Source organism: Ascaphus truei, chromosome 6 (genome assembly GCF_040206685.1).
Source record: "Ascaphus truei isolate aAscTru1 chromosome 6, aAscTru1.hap1, whole genome shotgun sequence".
Taxonomy (NCBI): domain Eukaryota; kingdom Metazoa; phylum Chordata; class Amphibia; order Anura; family Ascaphidae; genus Ascaphus; species Ascaphus truei.
This window is the reverse complement of record NC_134488.1, coordinates 11,733,556-11,759,247: the sequence shown is the minus strand read 5'-3', so window position 1 is coordinate 11,759,247 and position 25,692 is coordinate 11,733,556. Positions and strand designations below refer to the sequence as shown.

At 52.0% G+C, this 25,692-nt stretch overlaps 1 protein-coding gene across 2 annotated transcripts in view; it reads left to right on the top strand.

Annotated features, from left to right (window-relative positions):
• Positions 1 to 24,355, top strand: part of LOC142496660 (opioid-binding protein/cell adhesion molecule homolog) — a 655,940-nt gene extending 631,585 nt beyond the window's left edge. For both annotated transcript variants that reach the window (XM_075603366.1, XM_075603367.1), the window contains exons 5-6: positions 22,582 to 22,713; positions 24,199 to 24,355. In XM_075603366.1, coding sequence (XP_075459481.1) covers positions 22,582 to 22,713; positions 24,199 to 24,323 — 257 coding nt within the window. In that variant the 3' untranslated portion in view covers positions 24,324 to 24,355. The remainder of the gene's footprint in view (positions 1 to 22,581; positions 22,714 to 24,198) is intronic.
• The last annotated feature ends 1,337 nt before the right edge of the window (positions 24,356 to 25,692 follow it).

Sequence of the window (25,692 nt, the reverse complement as noted above, 5' to 3'; positions counted from 1 at the left end):
TGAGAGGCAGGATGGAGGGGAGATGGAGAGAGAATGAGAGGCAGGATGGGGAGGAGATGGGGAGAGAATGAGAGGCAGGATGGGGGGGGATGGAGAGAGAATGAGAGTCAGGATGGGGGGAGATGGAGAGAGCATGAGAGAGAATGAGAGGCAGGATGGGGGGGATATGGAGAGAGAATGAGAGAGAATGAGAGGCAGGATGGGGGGGATATGGAGAGAGCATGAGAGAGAATGAGAGGCAGGATGGGGGGGATATGGAGAGAGAATGAGAGAGAATGAGAGGCAGGATGGGGGGATATGGAGAGAGAATGAGAGGCAGGATGGGGGGGGCGATGGAGAGAGAATGAGAGGCAGGATGGGGGATATGGAGAGAGAATGAGAGGCAGTATGGGGGGATATGGAGAGAGAATGAGAGGCAGGAGAGGGGGGAAATTAGAGAGAATGAGAGGCAGGATGGGGGGGGAGATGGAGAGAGAATGAGAGAGAATGAGAGGCAGGATGGGGGGGATATGGAGAGAGAATGAGAGGCAGGATGGGGGGGGAGATGGAGAGAGAATGAGAGAGAATGAGAGGCAGGATGGGGGGGATATGGAGAGAGAATGAGAGGCAGGATGGGGGGGAGATGGAGAGAGAATGAGAGGCAGGATGGGGGGGAGATGGAGATAGAATGAGAGGCAGGATGGGGGGGAGATGGAGAGAGCATGAGAGGCAGGATGGGGGGATATGGAGAGAGAATGAGAGGCAGGGTGGTGGGGTGAGATAGAGAGAATGAAAGGCAGGGTGGTGGGGTGGAGAGAGAATGAGAGGCAAGATGGGGTATATGGAGAGAGAATGAAAGGTAGGATAGGGGGAGATGGAGAGAGAATGAGAGGCAGGATGGGGGGAGATGGAGAGAGCATGAGATAGAATGAGAGGCAGGATAGGGGGGGTATGGAGAGAGAATGAGAGGCAGGATGGTGGGGAGATGGAGAGAGATTGAGAGGCAGGATGGGGGGGGAGATGGAGAGAGATTGAGAGACAGGATGGGGGGGGAGATGGAGAGAGAATGAGAGGCAGGATGGGCGGGGGAGATGGAGAGAGAATGAGAGGCAGGATGGGGGGGGAGATGGAGAGAGAATGGGAGGCAGGATGGGGGGGGAGATGGAGAGAGAATGGGAGGCAGGATGGGGGGGGAGATGGAGAGAGATTGAGAGACAGGATGGGGGGGGAGATGGAGAGAGAATGAGAGAGAATGAGAGGCAGGGTAAGGGGGGGATGGAGAGAGAATGGGAGACAGGAGAGGGCGGGGAGATGGAGAGAGAATGGGAGGCAGGAGAGGGCGGGGAGATGGAGAGAGAATGGGAGGCAGGATGGGGGGGGAGATGGATAGAGAATGACAGGCAGGATGGGGGGAGATGGAGAGAGCATGAGATAGAATGAGGCAGGGTAGGGGGGGATGGAGAGAGAATGAGAGGCAGGATGGGGGGGTATGGAGAGAGAATGAAAGGCAGATGGGGGAGGAGATGGAGAGAGAAAGAGAGGCAGGATGGGGAGGATATGGAGAGAGAATGAGCGGCAGGATGGGGGGGATATGGAGAGAGAATGAGAGGCAGGATGGTGGGGAGATGGAGAGCGATTGAGAGGCAGGATGGGGGGGGATATGGAGAGAGATTGAGAGACAGGATGGGGGGGGAGATGGAGAGAGAATGAGAGGCAGGATGGGGGGGGGAGATGGAGAGAGAATGGGAGGCAGGATGGGGGGGGAGATGGAGAGAGATTGAGAGACAGGATGGGGGGGGAGATGGAGAGAGAATGAGAGGCAGGATGGGGGAGATGGAGAGAGCATGAGAGAGAATGAGGCAGGGTAGGGGGGATGGAGACAGAATGAGAGGCAGGATGGGGGGGTATAGAGAGAGCATGAGAGAGAATGAGAGGCAGGATGGGGGGGATATGGAGAGAGAATGAGAGGCAGGATGGGGGGATATGGAGAGAGAATGAGAGGCAGGATGGGGGGATATGGAGAGAGAATGAGAGGCAGGATGGGGGGGATATAGAGAGAGAATGAGAGGCAGGATGGGGGGATATGGAGAGAGAATGAGAGGCAGGATGGGGGGATATGGAGAGAGAATGAGAGGCAGGATGGGGGGGGGCGATGGAGAGAGAATGAGAGACAGGATGGGGGGGAGATGGAGAGAGAATGAGAGGCAGGATGGGGGGGATATGGAGAGAGAATGAGAGAGAATGAGAGGCAGGATGGGGGGATATGGAGAGAGAATGAGAGGCAGGATGGGGGATATGGAGAGAGAATGAGAGGCAGGATGGGGGGGGATATGGAGAGAAAATGAGAGGCAGGAGAGGGGGGAAATTAGAGAGAATGAGAGGCAGGATGGGGGATATGGAGAGAGAATGAGAGGCAGGATGGGGGGGGGAGATGGAGAGAGAATGAGAGACAATGAGAGACAGGTGAGGGCGGAGAGATGGAGAGAGAAAGAGAGGCAGGATAGGGGGAGATGGAGAGAGAATGGGAGGCAGGATGGGGGGGGAGATGGAGAGAGAATGAGAGTCAGGATGGGGGAGATGGAGAGAGCATGAGAGAGAATGAGAGGCAGGATGGGGGGGAAATGGAGAGAGAATGAGAGAGAATGAGAGGCAGGATGGGGGGATATGGAGAGAGAATGAGAGGCAGGATGGGGGGGGGCGATGGAGAGAGAATGAGAGACAGGATGGGGGATATGGAGAGAGAATGAGAGGCAGGATGGGGGGGATATGGAGAGAGAATGAGAGGTAGGATGGGGGATATGGAGAGAGAATGAGAGGCAGGATGGGGGGGGAGATGGAGAGAGAATGAGAGGCAGGATGGGGGGGAGATGGAGAGAGAATGAGAGGCAGGATGGGGGGGGAGATGGAGAGAGAATGAGAGGCAGGATGGGGGGGGAGATGGAGAGAGAATGAGAGAGAATGAGAGGCAGGATGGGGGGGATATGGAGATAGAATGAGAGGCAGGATGGGGGATATGGAGAGAGAATGAGAGGCAGTATGGGGGGGGATATGGAGAGAGAATTAGAGGCAGGAGAGGGGGGAAATTAGAGAGAAAGAGAGGCAGGATGGGGGGAGATGGAGAGAGAATGAGATGCAGGATGGGGGGGAGATGGAGAGAGAATGAGAGGCAGGGTAGGGGGGAATGGGTAGGGGGGGATGGAGAGAGAATGAGAAGCAGGTTGGGGGGATATGGAGAGAGAATGAGAGGTAGGATAGGGGGGGGAGATGGAGAGAAAATGAGAGGCAGGAAAGGGCGGGGAGATGGAGAGAGAATGAGAGGCAGGATGGGGGGGAGATGGAGAGAGAATGAGAGGCAGGATGGTGGGGGGGATGGCGAGAGAATGGGAGGCAGGATGGGGGGGATATGGAGAGAGAATGAGAGGCAGGATGGGGGGATATGAGCGAGAATGAGAGGCAGGATGGGGGGATATGGAGAGAGAATGAGAGGCAGGATGGGGGGGATATGGAGAGAGAATGAGAGGCAGGATGGGGGGGATATGGAGAGAGAATGAGAGGCAGGATGGGGGGGATATGGAGAGAGAATGAGAGGCAGGATGGGGGGGATATGGAGAGAGAATGAGAGGCAGGATGGGGGGGATATGGAGAGAGAATGAGAGGCAGGATGGGGGGATATGGAGAGAGAATGAGAGGCAGGATGGGGGGGATATGGAGATAGAATGAGAGGCAGGATGGGGGGGATATGGAGAGAGAATGAGAGGCAGGATGGGGGGGATATGGAGAGAGAATGAGAGGCAGGATGGGGGGGATATGGAGAGAGAATGAGAGGCAGGATGGGGGGGATATGGAGAGAGAATGAGAGGCAGGATGGGGGGATATGGAGAGAGAATGAGAGGCAGGATGGGGGGGATATGGAGAGAGAATGAGAGGCAGAATGGGGGGGAGATGGAGAGAGCATGAGAGGCAGGATGGGGGATATGGAGAGAGAATGAGAGGCAGGGTGGTGGGGTGAGATAGAGAGAATGAGAGGCAGGGTGGTGGGGTGAGATAGAGAGAATGAGAGGCAGGGTGGTGGGGTGGAGAGAGAATGAGAGGCAGGATGGGGGGTATATGGAGAGAGAATGAGAGGCAGGATGGGGGGAATGGAGAGAGAATGAGAGGCAGGGTGGTGGGGTGGAGAGAGAATGAGAGGCAGGATGGGGGGTATATGGAGAGAGAATGAGAGGCAGGATGGGGGGGATATGGAGAGAGAATGAGGCAGGATGGGGGGGAATGGAGAGAGAATGAGAGGCAGGATGGGGGGGAATGGAGAGAGAATGAGAGGCAGGATAGGGGGGGAATGGAGAGAGAATGAGAGGCAGGATAGGGGGGGAATGGAGAGAGAATGAGAGGCAGGATAGGGGGGGAATGGAGAGAGAATGAGAGGCAGGATTGGGGGGGGGGAGATGGAGAGAGAATGAGAGGCAGGATGGGGGGGGGGAGATGGAGAGAGAATGAGAGGCAGGATGGGGGGGGGAGATGGAGAGAGAATGAGAGGCAGGATGGGGGGGGAGATGGAGAGAGAATGAGAGGCAGGATGGGGGGGAGATGGAGAGAGAATGAGAGGCAGGATGGGGGGGGAGATGGAGAGAGAATGAGAGGCAGGATGGGGGGGGAGATGGAGAGAGAATGAGAGGCAGGATGGGGGGGGGAGATGGAGAGAGAATGAGAGGCAGGATGGGGGGGGAGATGGAGAGAGAATGAGAGGCAGGATGGGGGGGGAGATGGAGAGAGAATGAGAGGCAGGATGGGGGGGGGGGAGATGGAGAGAGAATGAGAGGCAGGATGGGGGGGGGAGATGGAGAGAGAATGAGAGGCAGGATGGGGGGGGGAGATGGAGAGAGAATGAGAGGCAGGATGGGGGGGGGGGGAGATGGAGAGAGAATGAGAGGCAGGATGGGGGGGGGGAGATGGAGAGAGAATGAGAGGCAGGATGGGGGGAGATGGAGAGAGAATGAGAGGCAGGATGGGGGGGGGGGGAATGGAGAGAGAATGAGAGGCAGGAGTGGGGGGAGATGGGGAGAGAATGAGAGACAGGATGGGGGGGGAGATGGAGAGAGAATGAGAGGCAGGATGAGGGGGGGGGGGAAATGGAGAGAGAATGAGAGGCAGGATGAGGGGGAGGAAATGGAGAGAGAATGAGAGGCAGGATGAGGGGGAGGAAATGGAGAGAGAATGAGAGGCAGGATAGAGGGTGGGGGGAGAGAGAATGAGAGGCAGGATAGAGGGGGGTGGGGGGAGAGAGAACCAGGATAGAGGGGGGTGGGGGGAGAGAGAACCAGAAGGAAGGATAAATAAAAATGAATTGGAAACAAACATGGGAAACAAATGAAAAAAAGGAGGATGCGGGGAGCATACAGAAACATGAGAGAAGCACAAGAGAAGATGAAAATAAGGAAGAGGAATGGAGCAAAGTGAGAGAGAGTGAGACAGGGACATGCTGAGAGAGACAGCGTTTGTAATAGGTACAGGGACAAAAGTGAGGAAGAAGATTTAAAACCATATTAAAAAGTCCCACTGACAGACAGAGGATCCCTAGAGCAGCGGTGCGCAAACTGGGGGGCACGACTCCCAGTGGGGGGCCTGGCGCACTTCCCGATGGCACTTAAATTTAGTGCCGGGGGAGCTGCAGGGCCTCTGTAAACCTAACTTACCGTGGCTCCGGCGGCTTCTCACACGCGTCGCCATGGCCCCTGCCCTAGAGAATGGGAGAACATACTTTGGCCTTGTGCAAGACCCCTCCCCCATAGAATGAAGTCAATAAGGAAGTATAGATATAGGTAGGTATTAAATAGGGGACCTCCGCAGCTGTCAATAAACGCCTACACGTGAGTGAGCTGGCGGCATTGCCTCCCAGCACTTGCAGCGTGCAAATTTACGAAGTGGCCTCTATATTGGATTGTCCAAGGGAGCATTTTAACCAGTAGCTTGTTACTTAATCTGCCTACACTGACAAGATAGATGCACATTAGTGCATTCTACTTATGACTTAGTACTGATCTACCCTCTCATTAGCACTGACCCTTTATTGACCAGCTCTGACTAACAGAGCAGGTGTTGGGTCACTGCCGTTTACCTTAGTTACACCTATGAACTGTGTGAAAAATCAGTATACGTTTAAAGGTATACTTCAGATGTGAGGGTCACAGGCATACCACACAGTGAGCTGTGCCTGCTGTTTCTACCAGTGTAGCTAATGTATGTATTAGTGCTGTACATTTGCCATAACTCTTCTGGCTGGGGAATACATTAACCCCTACATACCCAGTTTTAACCACACCTAGGATTAACCATCTATCCAGGTGACTGGGTTTGATTACATTACCCTGATGATTTTATCATTTACATCTTATAACAACGGGCTTTACTTCTTGTAGTACCGATCTAGTAATATTTGGAGTCGCAGTACCACGATTATTGTTCATGGCTACTGGCAGACCAAGCTAGGGTCTATTTTTGTGGGCGCTGTGTTTATTATGTATTCAGGATATGTGCACTGATACTTTCCTTAACAGTTGAGTTTTACACCTCTGGTTACTCTTACAGGTGTTTCATGATACCCACCTGTTCTGATTGCAGGACACTCCTGTTGAGTGTTCCTGTCATCTTTATCGTTGATGCAGAACCTGGCATTACATGTTCAGAAGTTAGGATCCTAGCATTTAATACTCGTTTTAATCCCCAATATTTTAATAGTGGTTTATTAAAGTTGTTTTAATTTTTTCATATCTCGCCCATTAGATGTATCTGAGTGCCCAAAACTAGGTTTCTTTTCTCTGTTTGTGGTTATTTTTTGTATAGATATAGGATAATGTATCTTGTCTAAAAGTAGCACAGGTTGAACTTGATGGACGTATGTCTTTTTTCAACCTCATCTGCGATGTAACTATGTAAGTTGCTATTTATATTCAGATAATTGTTCAGGGGATATATTCTCAGTACTTGCAGCTCCATGGGGGCCGTGCATCACTGCAGAGCACCAGCGAAACTGTGAAAACTTTTTGCTTGCCTCTACTGCCATCTCCGATTCATTATTTAGGAAGGCAGGGAGGTGTTTGAAGCTGGAATATCAGACTGGAGGCACCCAGATATTCAGCACACAAGCAAGCACACAAGCACAAGCAGCCACGCTCACAACATTGTAGGTCCTATTCAGGTTTTTGTTGTGTCTGTGCAAGTCCACTACATTTCTCTGCAGGTCTTTAACGAAGGAAAGGAGTTAAGTAAGGGGGCTATAGCTCCGTGGTGAAGTCATTGCCTTGAAGTGGGCGAACCTGGTTAAAATCCCACTGTCAGGTCTTCTTGGGCAAGTCCCTTTCCTTCACTGTGCTTCAGGCACTGTAAGCTTTATGGGGCATGGGCTCATTGCCCCTACAAACCTCTATGTACATCGATGCCTACATTGTCAATGTTATATAAGATTATTATTAATGGTTTGCTGGTCTTTCTAACAAGGATGGTGTTTTGTGATGCTCTGTGGGGAAGTGTTGAGGAATTATCTTGTTTTTATATTTTTTATTTTATATAATTTATATTTTATATAATTATAATTGTCCTGTGTTTTAGGCTTGGCAGCGAGAGAGGTGTTCTGCAGCTCTACCGGGTAGGAAAGGGTTTAGCAATGTTCTGCTGGTTTGTTTTTTTTCGCCTAGAGTAGTTAGGTGATCAGCTGCAGGTCTCTGGTGTGACGCCTTATTATGGTCTCATTATGGTCTCTCGCAGGAAGCTGTGACTTGATGCTCTGCAGGTCTGTAGCATAGGTGAGGTCAATACATTGTTTGCAGGGAATGTGATGAAGCAATAATCTGCAGATCTCTTTAGCATGGATGATGCAGTTATGCGATGTTCTGAAGGCAGGGGAGGGGTTTAGCCATGCTCTGCAGTTACAGTACAGTACATGGGTTTAATATACTGTGTATGGGAAAAAGTGATGCTCTTCTATTCTATTAAGCATACAGTCAATGGGGCTAACTGATTCTGCACAGGTCTAGTCCAGGCTCCTATTCAATACATTGCCAGGCAGCATCCGTGTGCTAAAGAAGAGTTCAGCTCCATTCATATGAATGGCATTCAGACTGTCCCCAGCACAGGGAAGCTGCATCAGTGCAGGAGTAACAGGGGACTAGGGGAACGTGTGTCAGTCTCTCAGACAGAGATTGGGTGTAACATGGCCTCTTTAGGATGGCTAGGGTTACATGATGTTTTGTGCTTCCCCAACACAAAATGCCCATGATCATTTCAGTGCAATATCTTGGTGAACTGCAGATTCACATGGACTTAGTTGCATGCATATTAATTCAGGCATAAGAGCTGAGCAACGAGGAACCATCACATCAGTGGTAAGTCCCTCCCTGCTGTGCTAATACATTTAGCTCATTCTCTGAGCAAGACATTGAAATGGCAAAGGCTGCTATGTGTTTTGCATTTAGCCGAAACGGAGCTGCATTGTGTAACCCTCTCCCAGGGTGACACATATTTATACAGTAGTACGACCCAACACATGATCTACGCTTGCTGATGACCTGCAATATACCACCCCATCCTATAGAACAGGGGTGCGCAAACTTTTGCCTGTGCCCCCTGCCTGCTCTCCCCCCTGCTCGCTCCCCCCCCCCACCCTTACCTTTTCTCCTGCGTTTTCTGATGTCACAAAGTCATGTGACACCGCGGTGCTATGGCAACGTGACATCATGTGACCACAACATTTGACGCCACGTTGTCATGACGATGTGTCGCCAGAAGCCGATGGAGACGAGATGAGGGACTTGCAGAGGCCTCGCGCGCTCTCCTGCATTCCATTTACATGTTGTAGGGAAGAGGGCGGGGCCTCTGTAAGAACCGCGCCCCACACCCCAGAAAATGTTGCGGGCCCCAGTTTGCACACCCCTGCGTATAGCATATCACTTATTAACTGACTTAGGGGCAGATCCATAGAGCTCCCTTGAATCGGGGCAACTAACGAGACGTTACCTGTATTGGTAACGGACTTATTGTCCCTGTGTTTAACTGACATCCACAAAACTCATTTTATGGTAAAACAACGTCCGTAAGGACCTTCATTTGGATGTGGCTAACGCGCCATAAAACACCCCGGCACCAGCTGCCAGTAACGCTGCCGTGTGTCAGCCATATTGTAATGCAATATATACCTGGCATCTGCCTACACACAAATAATCATTTATTGACCCTCCGGCTCAGGTATGGCCAGGGATCCTCTGGATCAATAAGGAAGTATAGATATTGGATCAAGTATCTGTTGTCTACATTTAGCACAGGTTGAACTTGATGGACGCACGTCTTTATTCAACCTCATCTACTATGTAACTATGTAACCCCTTCAAAGCTATAGTGGCCAGGAGGGAACACATTATGCATGCCTTCATGGTCACTGAGGTAGCCAAGAGGTTAATACAAATATCATAACTACCTTACTACCCAGTGTATTTCATGGAGGTATAGCCGCAATGGCATACAAGGGGTTTACCGTCCCCTTTAATCCACCGGGGAGGTTTAACCTCCTTCCCCAGGGCACTGACCCCCATGCCACCCACACAAACCCAACCACCCAAAGCGAACCCCCCTCTACATTCCTAACCATCATCCCTCCTATGTAGAGCAGGGGTGGAATAAGACCCTCCGGGGCCGCAGGCACCAAGACTTTGGGTGCCCCGTCTTGTACAGTAGTTTGTTATAAAAAAAATTTTTAAAAACCCGAAAATGTTCTGATAAATCTAAATAAAGTTTTAAAAATAAATACATTTTCTTTAGATTTATTACAGCTAAGGGCCTTTCATTCCAAACTCTTTCCATGCCTGCGCATAACCTTTTCTCACCTACACTGCTCCCATCCCCCTAACATCCCCCTCATCCCATCACTCTCTCCTACACTGCTCCCATCCCCCTAACATCCCCCTCACCCCATCACTCTCACCTACACTGCTCCCATCCCCCTAACATCCCCCTCACCCCATCACTCTCACCTACACTGCTCCCATCCCCATAACATCCCCCTCACCCCATCACTCTCACCTACACTGCTCCCATCCCCCTAACATCCTCCTCATCCATCCACACCTCATCCCGTCACTCTCACCTACACTGCTCCCATCCCCCTAACATCCTCCTCATCCATCCACCCCTCATCCCATCACTCTCACATATACTGCTCCCATCCCCCTAACATCCTCCTCATCCATCCACCCCTCATCCCATCACTCTCACCTACACGGCTCCCATTTCCCTAACATCCCCCTCACCCCATCACTCTCACCTACACTGCTCCCATCCCCCTAACATCCTCCTCATCCATCCACCCCTCATCCCATCACTCTCACCTACACTGCTCCCATCTCCTTAACATCCCCCTCATCCATCCACCGCTCATCCCATCACACTCACCTACACTGCTCCCACCTCCTTAACATCCCCCTCATCCATCCACCCCTCATCCCATCATCTCACCTACACTGCTCCATCCCCCTAACATTCCCCTCATCTCATCATTCTCACCTACACTGCTCCCATCCCCCTAACATCCTCCTCATCCATCCACCCCTCCCCCCATCACTCTCACCTACACTGCTCCCTCTCCCTAACATCCCCCTCTCCCTAACATCCCCCTCATCCATCCACCCCTCACCCCATCACTCTCACCTACACTGCTCCATCCCCCTAACATCCCCCTCATCCATCCACCCTTCATCCCATCACTCTCACCTACACTGCTCCCATCTCCCTAACATCCCCCTCATCAATCCACCCCTCATCCCATCACTCTCATCTACACTGCTCCCATCCCCCTAACGTCCTCCTCATCCATCCACCCCTCACCCCATCACTCTCACCTACACTGCTCCATCCCCCTAACATCCTCCTTATCCATCCACCCCTCACCTCATCACTCTCACCTACACTACTCCCATCTCCCTAACATTCCCCTCATCCATCCACACCTCATCCCATCACTCTCACCTACACTTCTCCCATCTCCCTAACATCCCCCTCATCCATCCACCCCTCACCCCATCACTCTCATCTACACTGCTCCCATCTCCCTAATATCCCCCTCATCCGTCCACTCCTCATCCCGTCACTCTCACCTACACTGCTCCATCTCCCTAACATCCCTTTCATCCATCCACCCTTCATCCCATCACTCTCACCTACACTGCTCCATCTCCCTAACATCCCCTCATCCATCCACTCCTCATCCCATCACTCTCACCTACACTGATCCCATCTCCCTAACATCACCATCATCCATCCACCCCTCATCCCATCACTCTCATCTACACTGCTCCCATCTCCCTAACATCCCCCTCATCCATCCACTCCTCATCCCATCACTCTCAATTACACTGCTCCCATCTCCCTAACATCCCCCTCATCCATCCAACCCTCACACCATCACTCTCATCTACACTGCTCCCATCTCCATAACATCCCCCTCATCCATCCACCTCCCATCCCATCACTCTCACCTAGACTGCTCCCATCCCCCTAACATCCCCCTCATCCATCCACTCCTCATCCCATCACTCTCACCTACACTGCTCCCATCTCCCTAACATCCCCCTCATCCATCCACCCCTCACCCCATCACTCTCATCTACACTGCTCCCATCTCCCTAACATCACCCTCATCCATCCACCCCTCACCCATCCACCCCTCACCCAATCACTCTCACCTTCACTGCTCCCATCCCCCTAACATCCTCCTCATCCATCCACCCCTCATCTCATCACTCTCACCTACACTGCTCCCATCTCCCTAACATCCCCCTCATCCATCCACCTCCCATCCCATCACTCTCACCTAGACTGCTCCCATCCCCCTAACATCCTCCTCATCCATCCACTCCTCATCCCATCACTCTCACCTACACTGCTCCCATCTCCCTAACAACCCCCTCATCCATCCACCCCTCATCCCATCACTCTCACCTACACTGCTCCCATCCCCCTAACATCCTCCTCTCACCTAGAATGCTCCCATCCCCCTAACATCCTCCTCATCCATCCACCCCTCATCCCATCACTCTCATCTACGCTGCTCATCTCCCTAACATCCTCCTCATCCATCCACCCCTCATCCCATCACTCTCACCTACACTGCTCCCATTTCCCTAACATCCCCATCACCCCATCACTCTCACCTACACTGCTCCCATCTCCCTAACATCCCCCTCATCCATCCACCCCTCATCCCATCACTCTCACCTACACTGCTCCCATCCCCCTAACATCCCCCTCATCCATCCACCCCTCATCCCATCACTCTCACCTACACTGCTCCCATCCCCCTAACATCCCCCTCATCCATCCACCCCTCATCCCATCACTCTCACCTACACTGCTCCCATCCCCCTAACATCCACCTCTCACCTAGAATGCTCCCATCCCCCTAACATCCCCCTCATCCATCCACCCCTCATCCCATCACTCTCACCTACACTGCTCCCATCTCCCTAACATCCCCCTCATCCATCCACCCCTAATCCCATCACTCTCACCTACACTGCTCCCATCCCCCTAACATCCCCCTCATCCATCCACCCCTCACCCCATCACTCTCACCTACACTGCTCCCATCCCCCTAACATCCACCTCTCACCTAGACTGCTCCCATCTCCCTAACATCCCCCTCATCCATCCACCTCCCATCCCATCACTCTCACCTACACTGCTCCCATCCCCCTAACATCCTCCTCATCCATCCACCTCTCACCCCATCACTCTCACCTACACTGCTCCCATCTCCCTAACATCCTCCTCATCCATCCACCCCTCATCCCATCACTCTCACCTACACTGCTCCCATCTCCCTAATATCCTCCTCATCCATCCACCCCTCACCCCATCAATCTCATCTACACTGCTCCATCTCCCTAACATCCCCCTCATCCATCCACCCCTCATCCCATCACTCTCACCTACACTGCTCCCATCTCCCTAATATCCTCCTCATCCATCCACCCCTCACCCCATCACTCACCTACACTGCTCCCATCCCCCTAACATCCTCCTCATCCATCCACCTCTCACCCCATCACTCTCACCTACACTGCTCCCATCCCCCTAACATCCTCCTCATCCATCCACCCCTCATCCCATCACTCTCATCTACACTGCTCCCATCCCCCTAACGTCCTCCTCATCCATCCACCCCTCACCCCATCACTCTCACCTACACTGCTCCATCCCCCTAACATCCTCCTTATCCATCCACCCCTCACCTCATCACTCTCACCTACACTACTCCCATCTCCCTAACATTCCCCTCATCCATCCACACCTCATCCCATCACTCTCACCTACACTGCTCCCATCTCCCTAACATCCCCCTCATCCATCCACCCCTCACCCCATCACTCTCATCTACACTGCTCCCATCTCCCTAATATCCCCCTCATCCGTCCACTCCTCATCCCGTCACTCTCACCTACACTGCTCCATCTCCCTAACATCCCTTTCATCCATCCACCCTTCATCCCATCACTCTCACCTACACTGCTCCATCTCCCTAACATCCCCTCATCCATCCACTCCTCATCCCATCACTCTCACCTACACTGATCCCATCTCCCTAACATCACCATCATCCATCCACCCCTCATCCCATCACTCTCATCTACACTGCTCCCATCTCCCTAACATCCCCCTCATCCATCCACTCCTCATCCCATCACTCTCAATTACACTGCTCCCATCTCCCTAACATCCCCCTCATCCATCCAACCCTCACACCATCACTCTCATCTACACTGCTCCCATCTCCATAACATCCCCCTCATCCATCCACCTCCCATCCCATCACTCTCACCTAGACTGCTCCCATCCCCCTAACATCCCCCTCATCCATCCACTCCTCATCCCATCACTCTCACCTACACTGCTCCCATCTCCCTAACATCCCCCTCATCCATCCACCCCTCACCCCATCACTCTCATCTACACTGCTCCCATCTCCCTAACATCACCCTCATCCATCCACCCCTCACCCATCCACCCCTCACCCAATCACTCTCACCTACACTGCTCCCATCCCCCTAACATCCTCCTCATCCATCCACCCCTCATCTCATCACTCTCACCTACACTGCTCCCATCTCCCTAACATCCCCCTCATCCATCCACCTCCCATCCCATCACTCTCACCTAGACTGCTCCCATCCCCCTAACATCCTCCTCATCCATCCACTCCTCATCCCATCACTCTCACCTACACTGCTCCCATCTCCCTAACATCCCCCTCACCCATCCACCCCTCACCCCATCACTCTCATCTACACTGCTCCCATCTCCCTAACATCACCCTCATCCATCCACCCCTCACCCATCCACCCCTCACCCAATCACTCTCACCTACACTGCTCCCATCCCCCTAACATCCTCCTCATCCATCCACCCCTCATCTCATCACTCTCACCTACACTGCTCCCATCTCCCTAACATCCCCCTCATCCATCCACCTCCCATCCCATCACTCTCACCTAGACTGCTCCCATCCCCCTAACATCCTCCTCATCCATCCACCCCTCATCCCATCACTCTCATCTACACTGCTCCATCTCCCTAACATCCCCCTCATCCATCCACCCCTCATCCCATCACTCTCATCTACCCTGCTCCATCTCCCTAACATCCCCCTCATCCATCCACCCCTCATCCCATCACTCTCACCTACACTGCTCCCATCCCCCTAACATCCACCTCTCACCTAGACTGCTCCCATCCCCCTAACATCCTCCTCATCCATCCACCTCTCACCCCATCACTCTCACCTACACTGCTCCCATCCCCCTAACATCCACCTCTCACCTAGACTGCTCCCATCCCCCTAACATCCTCCTCATCCATCCACCCCTCATCCCATCACTCTCATCTACACTGCTCCACCCCCCTAACATCCCCCTCATCCACCCACCCCTCATCCCATCACTCTCACCTACACTGCTCCATCTCCCTAACATCCCCCTCATCCATCCACCCCTCATCCCATCACTCTCACCTACACTGCTTCATCTCCCTACATCCCCTCATCCATCCACTCCTCATCCCATCACTCTCACCTACACTGATCCCATCTCCCTAACATCACCATCATCCATCCACCCCTCATCCCATCACTCTCATCTACACTGCTCCCATCTCCCTAACATCCCCCTCATCCATCCACTCCTCATCCCATCACTCTCACCTACACTGCTCCCATCTCCCTAACATCCCCCTCATCCATCCACCCCTCATCCCATCACTCTCATCTACACTGCTCCCATCTCCCTAACATCCCCCTCATCCATCCACCCCTCACCCATCCACCCCTCACCCAATCACTCTCACCTACACTGCTCCCATCCCCCTAACATCCTCCTCATCCATCCACCCCTCATCTCATCACTCTCACCTACACTGCTCCCATCTCCCTAACAACCCCCTCATCCATCCACCCCTCATCCCATCACTCTCACCTACACTGCTCCCATCCCCCTAACATCCTCCTCTCACCTAGAATGCTCCCATCCCCCTAACATCCTCCTCATCCATCCACCCCTCATCCCATCACTCTCATCTACACTGCTCATCTCCCTAACATCCTCCTCATCCATCCAACCCTCATCCCATCACTCTCACCTACACTGCTCCCATTTCCCTAACATCCCCATCACCCCATCACTCTCACCTACACTGCTCCCATCTCCCTAACATCCCCCTCATCCATCCACCCCTCATCCCATCACTCTCACCTACACTGCTCCCATCCCCCTAACATCCCCCTCATCCATCCACCCCTCATCCCATCACTCTCACCTACACTGCTCCCATCCCCCTAACATCCCCCTCATCCATCCACCCCTCATCCCATCACTCTCACCTACACTGCTCCCATCCCCCTAACATCCACCTCTCACCTAGAATGCTCCCATCCCCCTAACATCCCCCTCATCCATCCACCCCTCATCCCATCACTCTCACCTACACTGCTCCCATCTCCCTAACATCCCCCTCATCCATCCACCCCTAATCCCATCACTCTCACCTACACTGCTCCCATCCCCCTAACATCCCCCTCATCCATCCACCCCTCACCCCATCACTCTCACCTACACTGCTCCCATCCCCCTAACATCCACCTCTCACCTAGACTGCTCCCATCTCCCTAACATCCCCCTCATCCATCCACCTCCCATCCCATCACTCTCACCTACACTGCTCCCATCCCCCTAACATCCTCCTCATCCATCCACCTCTCACCCCATCACTCTCACCTACACTGCTCCCATCTCCCTAACATCCTCCTCATCCATCCACCCCTCATCCCATCACTCTCACCTACACTGCTCCCATCTCCCTAATATCCTCCTCATCCATCCACCCCTCACCCCATCAATCTCATCTACACTGCTCCATCTCCCTAACATCCCCCTCATCCATCCACCCCTCATCCCATCACTCTCACCTACACTGCTCCCATCTCCCTAATATCCTCCTCATCCATCCACCCCTCACCCCATCACTCATCTACACTGCTCCCATCTCCCTAACATCCTCCTCATCCATCCACCCCTCATCCCATCACTCTCACCTACACTGCTCCCATCTCCCTAATATCCTCCTCATCCATCCACCCCTCACCCCATCACTCTCATCTACACTGCTCCCATCTCCCTAACGTCCTCCTCATCCATCCACCCCTCACCACATCACTCTCATCTACACTGCTCCATCTCCCTAACATCCCTCTCATCCATCCACCCCTCATCCCATCACTCTCATCTACACTGCTCCATCTCCCTAACATCCCTCTCATCCATCCACCCCTCATCCCATCACTCTCATCTACACTGCTCCATCTCCCTAACATCCCCCTCATCCATCCACCCCTCACCCCATCACTCTCATCTACACTGCTCCCATCTCCCTAATATCCCCCTCATCCGTCCACTCCTCATCCCGTCACTCTCACCTACACTGCTCCATCTCCCTAACATCCCTTTCATCCATCCACCCCTCATCCCATCACTCTCACCTACACTGCTCCATCTCCCTAACATCCCCTCATCCATCCACTCCTCATCCCATCACTCTCACCTACACTGATCCCATCTCCCTAACATCACCATCATCCATCCACCCCTCATCCCATCACTCTCATCTACACTGCTCCCATCTCCCTAACATCCCCCTCATCCATCCACTCCTCATCCCATCACTCTCACCTACACTGCTCCCATCTCCCTAACATCCCCCTCATCCATCCACCCCTCACCCCATCACTCTCATCTACACTGCTCCCATCTCCATAACATCCCCCTCATCCATCCACCTCCCATCCCATCACTCTCACCTAGACTGCTCCCATCCCCCTAACATCCCCCTCATCCATCCACTCCTCATCCCATCACTCTCACCTACACTGCTCCCATCTCCCTAACATCCCCCTCATCCATCCACCCCTCACCCAATCACTCTCATCTACACTGCTCCCATCTCCCTAACATCACCCTCATCCATCCACCCCTCACCCATCCACCCCTCACCCAATCACTCTCACCTACACTGCTCCCATCCCCCTAACATCCTCCTCATCCATCCACCCCTCATCTCATCACTCTCACCTACACTGCTCCCATCTCCCTAACATCCCCCTCATCCATCCACCTCCCATCCGATCACTCTCACCTAGACTGCTCCCATCCCCCTAACATCCTCCTCATCCATCCACTCCTCATCCCATCACTCTCACCTACACTGCTCCCATCTCCCTAACATCCCCCTCATCCATCCACCCCTCACCCCATCACTCTCATCTACACTGCTCCCATCTCCCTAACATCACCCTCATCCATCCACCCCTCACCCATCCACCCCTCACCCAATCACTCTCACCTACACTGCTCCCATCCCCCTAACATCCTCCTCATCCATCCACCCCTCATCTCATCACTCTCACCTACACTGCTCCCATCTCCCTAACATCCCCCTCATCCATCCACCTCCCATCCCATCACTCTCACCTAGACTGCTCCCATCCCCCTAACATCCTCCTCATCCATCCACCCCTTATCCCATCACTCTCATCTACACTGCTCCATCTCCCTAACATCCCCCTCATCCATCCACCCCTCATCCCATCACTCTCATCTACCCTGCTCCATCTCCCTAACATCCCCCTCATCCATCCACCCCTCATCCCATCACTCTCACCTACACTGCTCCCATCCCCCTAACATCCACCTCTCACCTAGACTGCTCCCATCCCCCTAACATCCTCCTCATCCATCCACCTCTCACCCCATCACTCTCACCTACACTGCTCCCATCTCCCTAACATCCCCCTCATCCATCCACCTCCCACCCAATCACTCTCACCTACACTGCTCCCATCCCCCTAACATCCTCCTCATCCATCCACCCCTCATCTCATCACTCTCACCTACACTGCTCCCATCTCCCTAACATCCCCCTCATCCATCCACCTCCCATCCGATCACTCTCACCTAGACTGCTCCCATCCCCCTAACATCCTCCTCATCCATCCACTCCTCATCCCATCACTCTCACCTACACTGCTCCCATCTCCCTAACATCCCCCTCATCCATCCACCCCTCACCCCATCACTCTCATCTACACTGCTCCCATCTCCCTAACATCACCCTCATCCATCCACCCCTCACCCATCCACCCCTCACCCAATCACTCTCACCTACACTGCTCCCATCCCCCTAACATCCTCCTCATCCATCCACCCCTCATCTCATCACTCTCACCTACACTGCTCCCATCTCCCTAACATCCCCCTCATCCATCCACCTCCCATCCCATCACTCTCACCTAGACTGCTCCCACCCCCCTAACATCCTCCTCATCCATCCACCCCTTATCCCATCACTCTCATCTACACTGCTCCATCTCCCTAACATCCCCCTCATCCATCCACCCCTCATCCCATCACTCTCATCTACCCTGCTCCATCTCCCTAACATCCCCCTCATCCATCCACCCCTCATCCCATCACTCTCACCTACACTGCTCCCATCCCCCTAACATCCACCTCTCACCTAGACTGCTCCCATCCCCCTAACATCCTCCTCATCCATCCACCTCTCACCCCATCACTCTCACCTACACTGCTCCCATCTCCCTAACATCCCCCTCATCCATCCACCTCCCATCCCATCACTCTCACCTACACTGCTCCCATCCCCCTAACATCCACCTCTCACCTAGACTGCTCCCATCCCCCTAACATCCTCCTCATCCATCCACCCCTCATCCCATCACTCTCATCTACACTGCTCCACCCCCCTAACATCCCCCTCATCCACCCACCCCTCATCCCATCACTCTCACCTACACTGCTCCATCTCCCTAACATCCCCCTCATCCATCCACCCCTCATCCCATCACTCTCACCTACACTGCTTCATCTCCCTACATCCCCTCATCCATCCACTCCTCATCCCATCACTCTCACCTACACTGATCCATCTCCCTAACATCACCATCATCCATCCACCCCTCATCCCATCACTCTCATCTACACTGCTCCCATCTCACTAACATCCCCCTCATCCATCCACTCCTCATCCCATCACTCTCACCTACACTGCTCCCATCTCCCTAACATCCCCCTCATCCATCCACCCCTCATCCCATCACTCTCATCTACACTGCTCCCATCTCCCTAACATCCCCCTCATCCATCCACCCCTCACCCATCCACCCCTCACCCAATCACTCTCACCTACACTGCTCCCATCCCCCTAACATCCTCCTCATCCATCCACCCCTCATCTCATCACTCTCACGTACACTGCTCCCATCTCCCTAACATCCCCCTCATCCATTCACCCCTCATCCCATCACTCTCACCTACACTGCTCCCATCCCCCTAACATCCTCCTCTTACCTAGAATGCTCCCATCCCCCTAACATCCTCCTCATCCATCCACCCCTCATCCCATCACTCTCATCTACACTGCTCATCTCCCTAACATCCTCCTCATCCATCCACCCCTCATCCCATCACTCTCACCTACACTGCTCCCATTTCCCTAACATCCCCCTCACCCCATCACTCTCACCTACACTGCTCCCATCTCCCTAACATCCCCCTCATCCATCCACCCCTCACCCCATCACTCTCATCTATACTGCTCCCATCTCCCTAACATCCTCCTCATCCATCCACCCCTCATCCCATCACTCTCACCTACACTGCTCCCATCTCCCTAATATCCTCCTCATCCATCCACCCCTCACCCCATCACTCTCATCTACACTGCTCCCATCTCCCTAACATCCTCCTCATCCATCCACCCCTCACCCCATCACTCTCATCTACACTGCTCCATCTCCCTAACATCCCTCTCATCCATCCACCCCTCATCCCATCACTCTCATCTACACTGCTCCATCTCCCTAACATCCCCCTCATCCATCCAACCCTCATCTCATCACTCTCACCTACACTGCTCCCATCCCCCTAACATCCCCCTCATCCATCCACCCCTCATCCCATCACTCTCACCTACACTGCTCCCATCCCCCTAACATCCCCCTCATCCATCCACCCCTCATCCCATCACTCTCACCTACACTGCTCCCATCCCCCTAACATCCACCTCTCACCTAGAATGCTCCCATCCCCCTAACATCCCCCTCATCCATCCACCCCTCATCCCATCACTCTCACCTACACTGCTCCCATCTCCCTAACATCCCCCTCATCCATCCACCCCTAATCCCATCACTCTCACCTACACTGCTCCCATCCCCCTAACATCCCCCTCATCCATCCACCCCTCACCCCATCACTCTCACCTACACTTCTCCCATCTCCCTAACATCCCCCTCATCCATCCACCCCTCATCCCATCACTCTCACCTACACTGCTCCCATCCCCCTAACATCCACCTCTCACCTAGACTGCTCCCATCTCCCTAACATCCCCCTCATCCATCCACCTCCCATCCCATCACTCTCACCTACACTGCTCCCATCCCCCTAACATCCTCCTCATCCATCCACCTCTCACCCCATCACTCTCACCTACACTGCTCCCATCCCCCTAACATCCTCCTCATCCATCCACCTCTCACCCCATCACTCTCACCTACACTGCTCCCATCTCCCTAACATCCTCCTCATCCATCCACCCCTCATCCCATCACTCTCACCTACACTGCTCCCATCTCCCTAATATCCTCCTCATCCATCCACCCCTCACCCCATCAATCTCATCTACACTGCTCCATCTCCCTAACATCCCCCTCATCCATCCACCCCTCATCCCATCACTCTCACCTACACTGCTCCCATCTCCCTAATATCCTCCTCATCCATCCACCCCTCACCCCATCACTCTCATCTATACTGCTCCCATCTCCCTAACATCCTCCTCATCCATCCACCCCTCATCCCATCACTCTCACCTACACTGCTCCCATCTCCCTAATATCCTCCTCATCCATCCACCCCTCACCCCATCACTCTCATCTACACTGCTCCCATCTCCCTAACATCCCCCTCATCCATCCACCCCTCATCCCATCACTCTCACCTACACTGCTCCCATCTCCCTAATATCCCTTACATTCCCTCCCCTGCTAGAACATCACTAAATACCTCCCGTGCTGTAGAGCTGCAGAGCGTCACTAGATCACTGATTATCTCCTTCACGTTTATGCACTTGCAAAGCATCACTTCAATCCTTCCCTGCTGCAGTCCTGGAGAATGTCACCCAGCCCTTGCACATACAGACCTGCACACGTGTCTCTGTGTGTATGTGGCTTGTATGCTGCACATACAGACCTGCACACGTGTCTCTGTGTGTATGTGGCTTGTATGCTGCACATACAGACCTGCACACGTGTCTCTGTGTGTATGTGGCTTGTATGCTGCACATACAGACCTGCACACGTGTCTCTGTGTTTATGTGGCTTGTATGCTGTAGATATATTTGTGTCTGTGGTGCTAGTTATGTTTCAAACTGCTGCTATTTGCACATTGACTTTCCTTCAAATAAAAATGCTCAGGTGTTAAGTGTAACAAAGTTGCTAATATTATATCATTTGTCTTTGCACCTATTTCTTACACACCCACACACAGTGATTTGTGCATACGTTCATGCATGGCAGATTTAATAGAGAAAGAAAAATAGCATTGATTAGTGGAACATGTTATTATATTAATATGCAAAATAAAACCCCTCTCCAGTGACTTCTATAACATGTCCCCTAACTCACTCAGAGACTCAAAATGTACTTGACACTTCTAGTCTATTCACAGACTTGATACTGCCTATGTGTTCTTCTGTATATACTCACATCTGTGTACTTTATTTGTGTTGTGCTGTTTGTCTGAGACTCAGTGTATGTTGTGTCTAATTTTGTGTGTGGTCACCTCATGTTATGCAAGTTCTGTTCCAATAGTGCCTCTTATGGGGAATGGTTGATTAGGAGTAAATTGACTGCATCAATATTAGTTTGATCATTAACACTGAATGAACATTGCTGGGTCACTGTTTCCCATGAATACGATGTTCTCTGCTCTCTTGCAGCTCGTAGCATGAGTGAGGAAGAGCATCTGGAAATCACAGGGATCACCAGGGAGCAGTCCGGACAATACGAATGCAGCGCATTCAATGATGTATCAGTGCCTGATGTCCGCAGGGTTAGGGTCACCGTCAACTGTAAGTGTATTAGCGATGTATGATAATGGAAAGTAGTACAGAGTAAAGGGGTGTTTTGAGTAAAGGGGATTTGGGCTCCAAGGAGACGATTAATGGGACATTTTCAGCCATAGCTAGTTGTATCTGTATTGCATTCCTACATACTCCCTTCTGTTACTCTGTATCCCTCTAACATCCTGCCAGTCTCTTTAATCCTCACCGTGTGATTTTCTCTCCCTGACTCTGCAATTCAGCAATTCACACCTGTTGTCCCTGCACATACCTTTCCCTGTCTCTGTGCTTCTCTGCAACCACCTCACCCTGTCTCTGTGCTTCTCTGCACCCATCTCACCCTGTCTCTGTGCTTCTCTGCACCCATCTCACCCTGTCTCTGTGCTTCTCTACACCCATCTCACCCTGTCTCTGTGCTTCTCTGCACCGATCTCACCCTGTCTCTGTGCTTCTCTGCACCCACCTCACCCTGTCTCTGTGCTTCTCTGCACCCATCTCACCCTGTCTCTGTGCTTCTCTGCACCCACCTCACCCTGTCTCTGTGCTTCTCTGCACCCATCTCACCCTGTCTCTGTGCTTCTCTGCACCCACCTCACCCTGTCTCTGTGCTTCTCTGCACCCATCTCACCCTGTCTCTGTGCTTCTCTGCACCCACCTCACCCTGTCTCTGTGCTTCTCTGCACCCATCTCACCCTGTCTCTCCATGATCCGACCATATTATGCCTCTTTATGATTCCACCACTATGCAGTTCATCATATACCTCTATATTTGGGAGCTTAACTTTGCATCTCTGTACCCCCTTTGCCTTGTATCTGTGGGCCACTATGCATCTCTCAATTAACACGTGTGCCACCTAACAGTATGTATTATGCCCTCCAGTGGAACTTTGCCTTAACGCGATTAGTCAGGATTGTCACTTTCACCCTAGGTCTACATGTTATCTCTTTGCCCTGTGTATGTCTTGTCTGCTTCCTGGGCCTTGTCGGTGTCTTGTGTCTTCACCCTACTTTTCTATCTCCCCTCTTGACCTCTGTCTCCATTTTTCCCAAAGTATCCTCTTGCATTTCATATATACGCCCCTTTGACAGGAGTTTGTGTCCTCAGTCTTGCATGCCTACGCCCTCAGTTGTTCTGCATCTGCATGTCCTCCCTTGTCTGCTGCCTTTATAGTGCCAGTTTTCCTGTTCTTTGCATTATCATGCATCTTCGTTTCACCTTGTCCTGCATTTCCATATGTATCCCTTCGACTTGTGTCTTCCGGCTCAGTCTGCATTCCCTTCATTCTGTGCCCCCCTATTCCTCTGCTTGTTTTTCTCCATGCGTCTCTGTCACACACTCATTCACTGGCCACTTTATCCTTCTATGCTTTTCTCACACAGCGTACTTATATCGCTCCTAAATCAGGACATCTGTATAATTCATCTTCCATGTTTTGTCCATTTAATCAGTGCCTTAATTGTTAATTTAATACAGTATTTCTAAATGTCTCTTAGATCCCCCCTATATCTCTGATGCCAGGAACACAGGTGCTTCTCTTGGACAAAAAGGCATTCTGCACTGTGTGGCCTCAGCTGTGCCGCTAGCTGACTTCCAGTGGTATAAAGAAGACACCAGGTAAAGTGTAAAGTCATAATCTACTGTATATAATCCAAAATGGCTGGTCAGTTTATATTGAATATACGCATTAATAGGGGGGGTTAGCTGAAAACATCTGGAACAGCGGCTTTGAAGTATGTAAAATAAGGACTTGAATGTGTGAGTTTTGGCCTTCGATTCACAACATAACATATGCTGGTAGGGCTATTCATCTCACGGCCTGGGACTGGAGGGGATCTTGGACTTTCTGTTCCTGCTACAGTATTTAATTTCAATTGCTCAGACAGCTGATTATAATTTTTCACACTGAAATCCACTTTTAAAATAAGCTAATTTTATATATAATATATATATATATATATATATATCCATTTGCTATGTGTATATATATATATATATATATAATCAAAAAATAAATAGATGATACCGTTCTGTGGCTAACGAAATGCTTTTATTTGGATATATATATATATATATATATATATTAGTGCTCGACAAATCACCAAAAAATCTACTTGCCGAACAAAAAAAATCTACTCGCTACCTAGTACCACACGTGTGCTGCTTGGGCCAATAGGAGCTCGCCACGATGTTAAATCCACTCGCCCGGGGCGTGCAAATGTATAGGTTTGTCGAACACACACACACACACACTATGGTACAAATTATATACATATTTTCAAAATGTAGATGGATATTGTTTGACTTTAAATATCCTTAAATTACACTATGTAACGATGCTCGTTGCTACACAGATAGCGAACTGCAAAGGCTGAGGTACGATATAGATCACCGACCTGAACCGAGAGATAGAGTCCTCAATCGAGAATAGGATAATTGGGGCAATAGTCAAGACAGCCTGCAAAGGAGCAAGGTCCTGGTCACAGGCAATGGTCAAGGCAGGCGGCAGAAGTACAAGGTCGGGGGTCACAGGCTTGAAACAAGGCAGGGTGAAGATCAACAGGAGCACAGGAGCCAGAAAGGAACTATGCTCTTGCACATCCTGGAAGAAGTCTTTATAGGCAGGCTGCCAGTGACCCTGCAGCCTCAGTGTGGGTGGAAGCGAGTAAAGGACTGCCAGGGAACAAAATGGACGTCATAGCTTCAATGTGAGTGCTGATGCAGCTGAAGACTCATAGTGACCCCTCCCCCCCCTCCTCCCACCCGCCCCCCTCCCTCCCCCCTTCCTCAGGAGCGACCTCCGGGTGATCCAAGGCAGGCTTGAGTGGAAATTTTCTGTGAAAACCCCAGACCATCAAAGGGGCGTAGATGTCCTTGGAATCCACCCAAGATCTTTCCTCTGGGTCATACCCCTTCCAATGCACAAGATACTAGAGTTTTCCATGAGAACTCCAAGAGTCCAAAATCGGTTGTATCTCAAATTCCTTCTG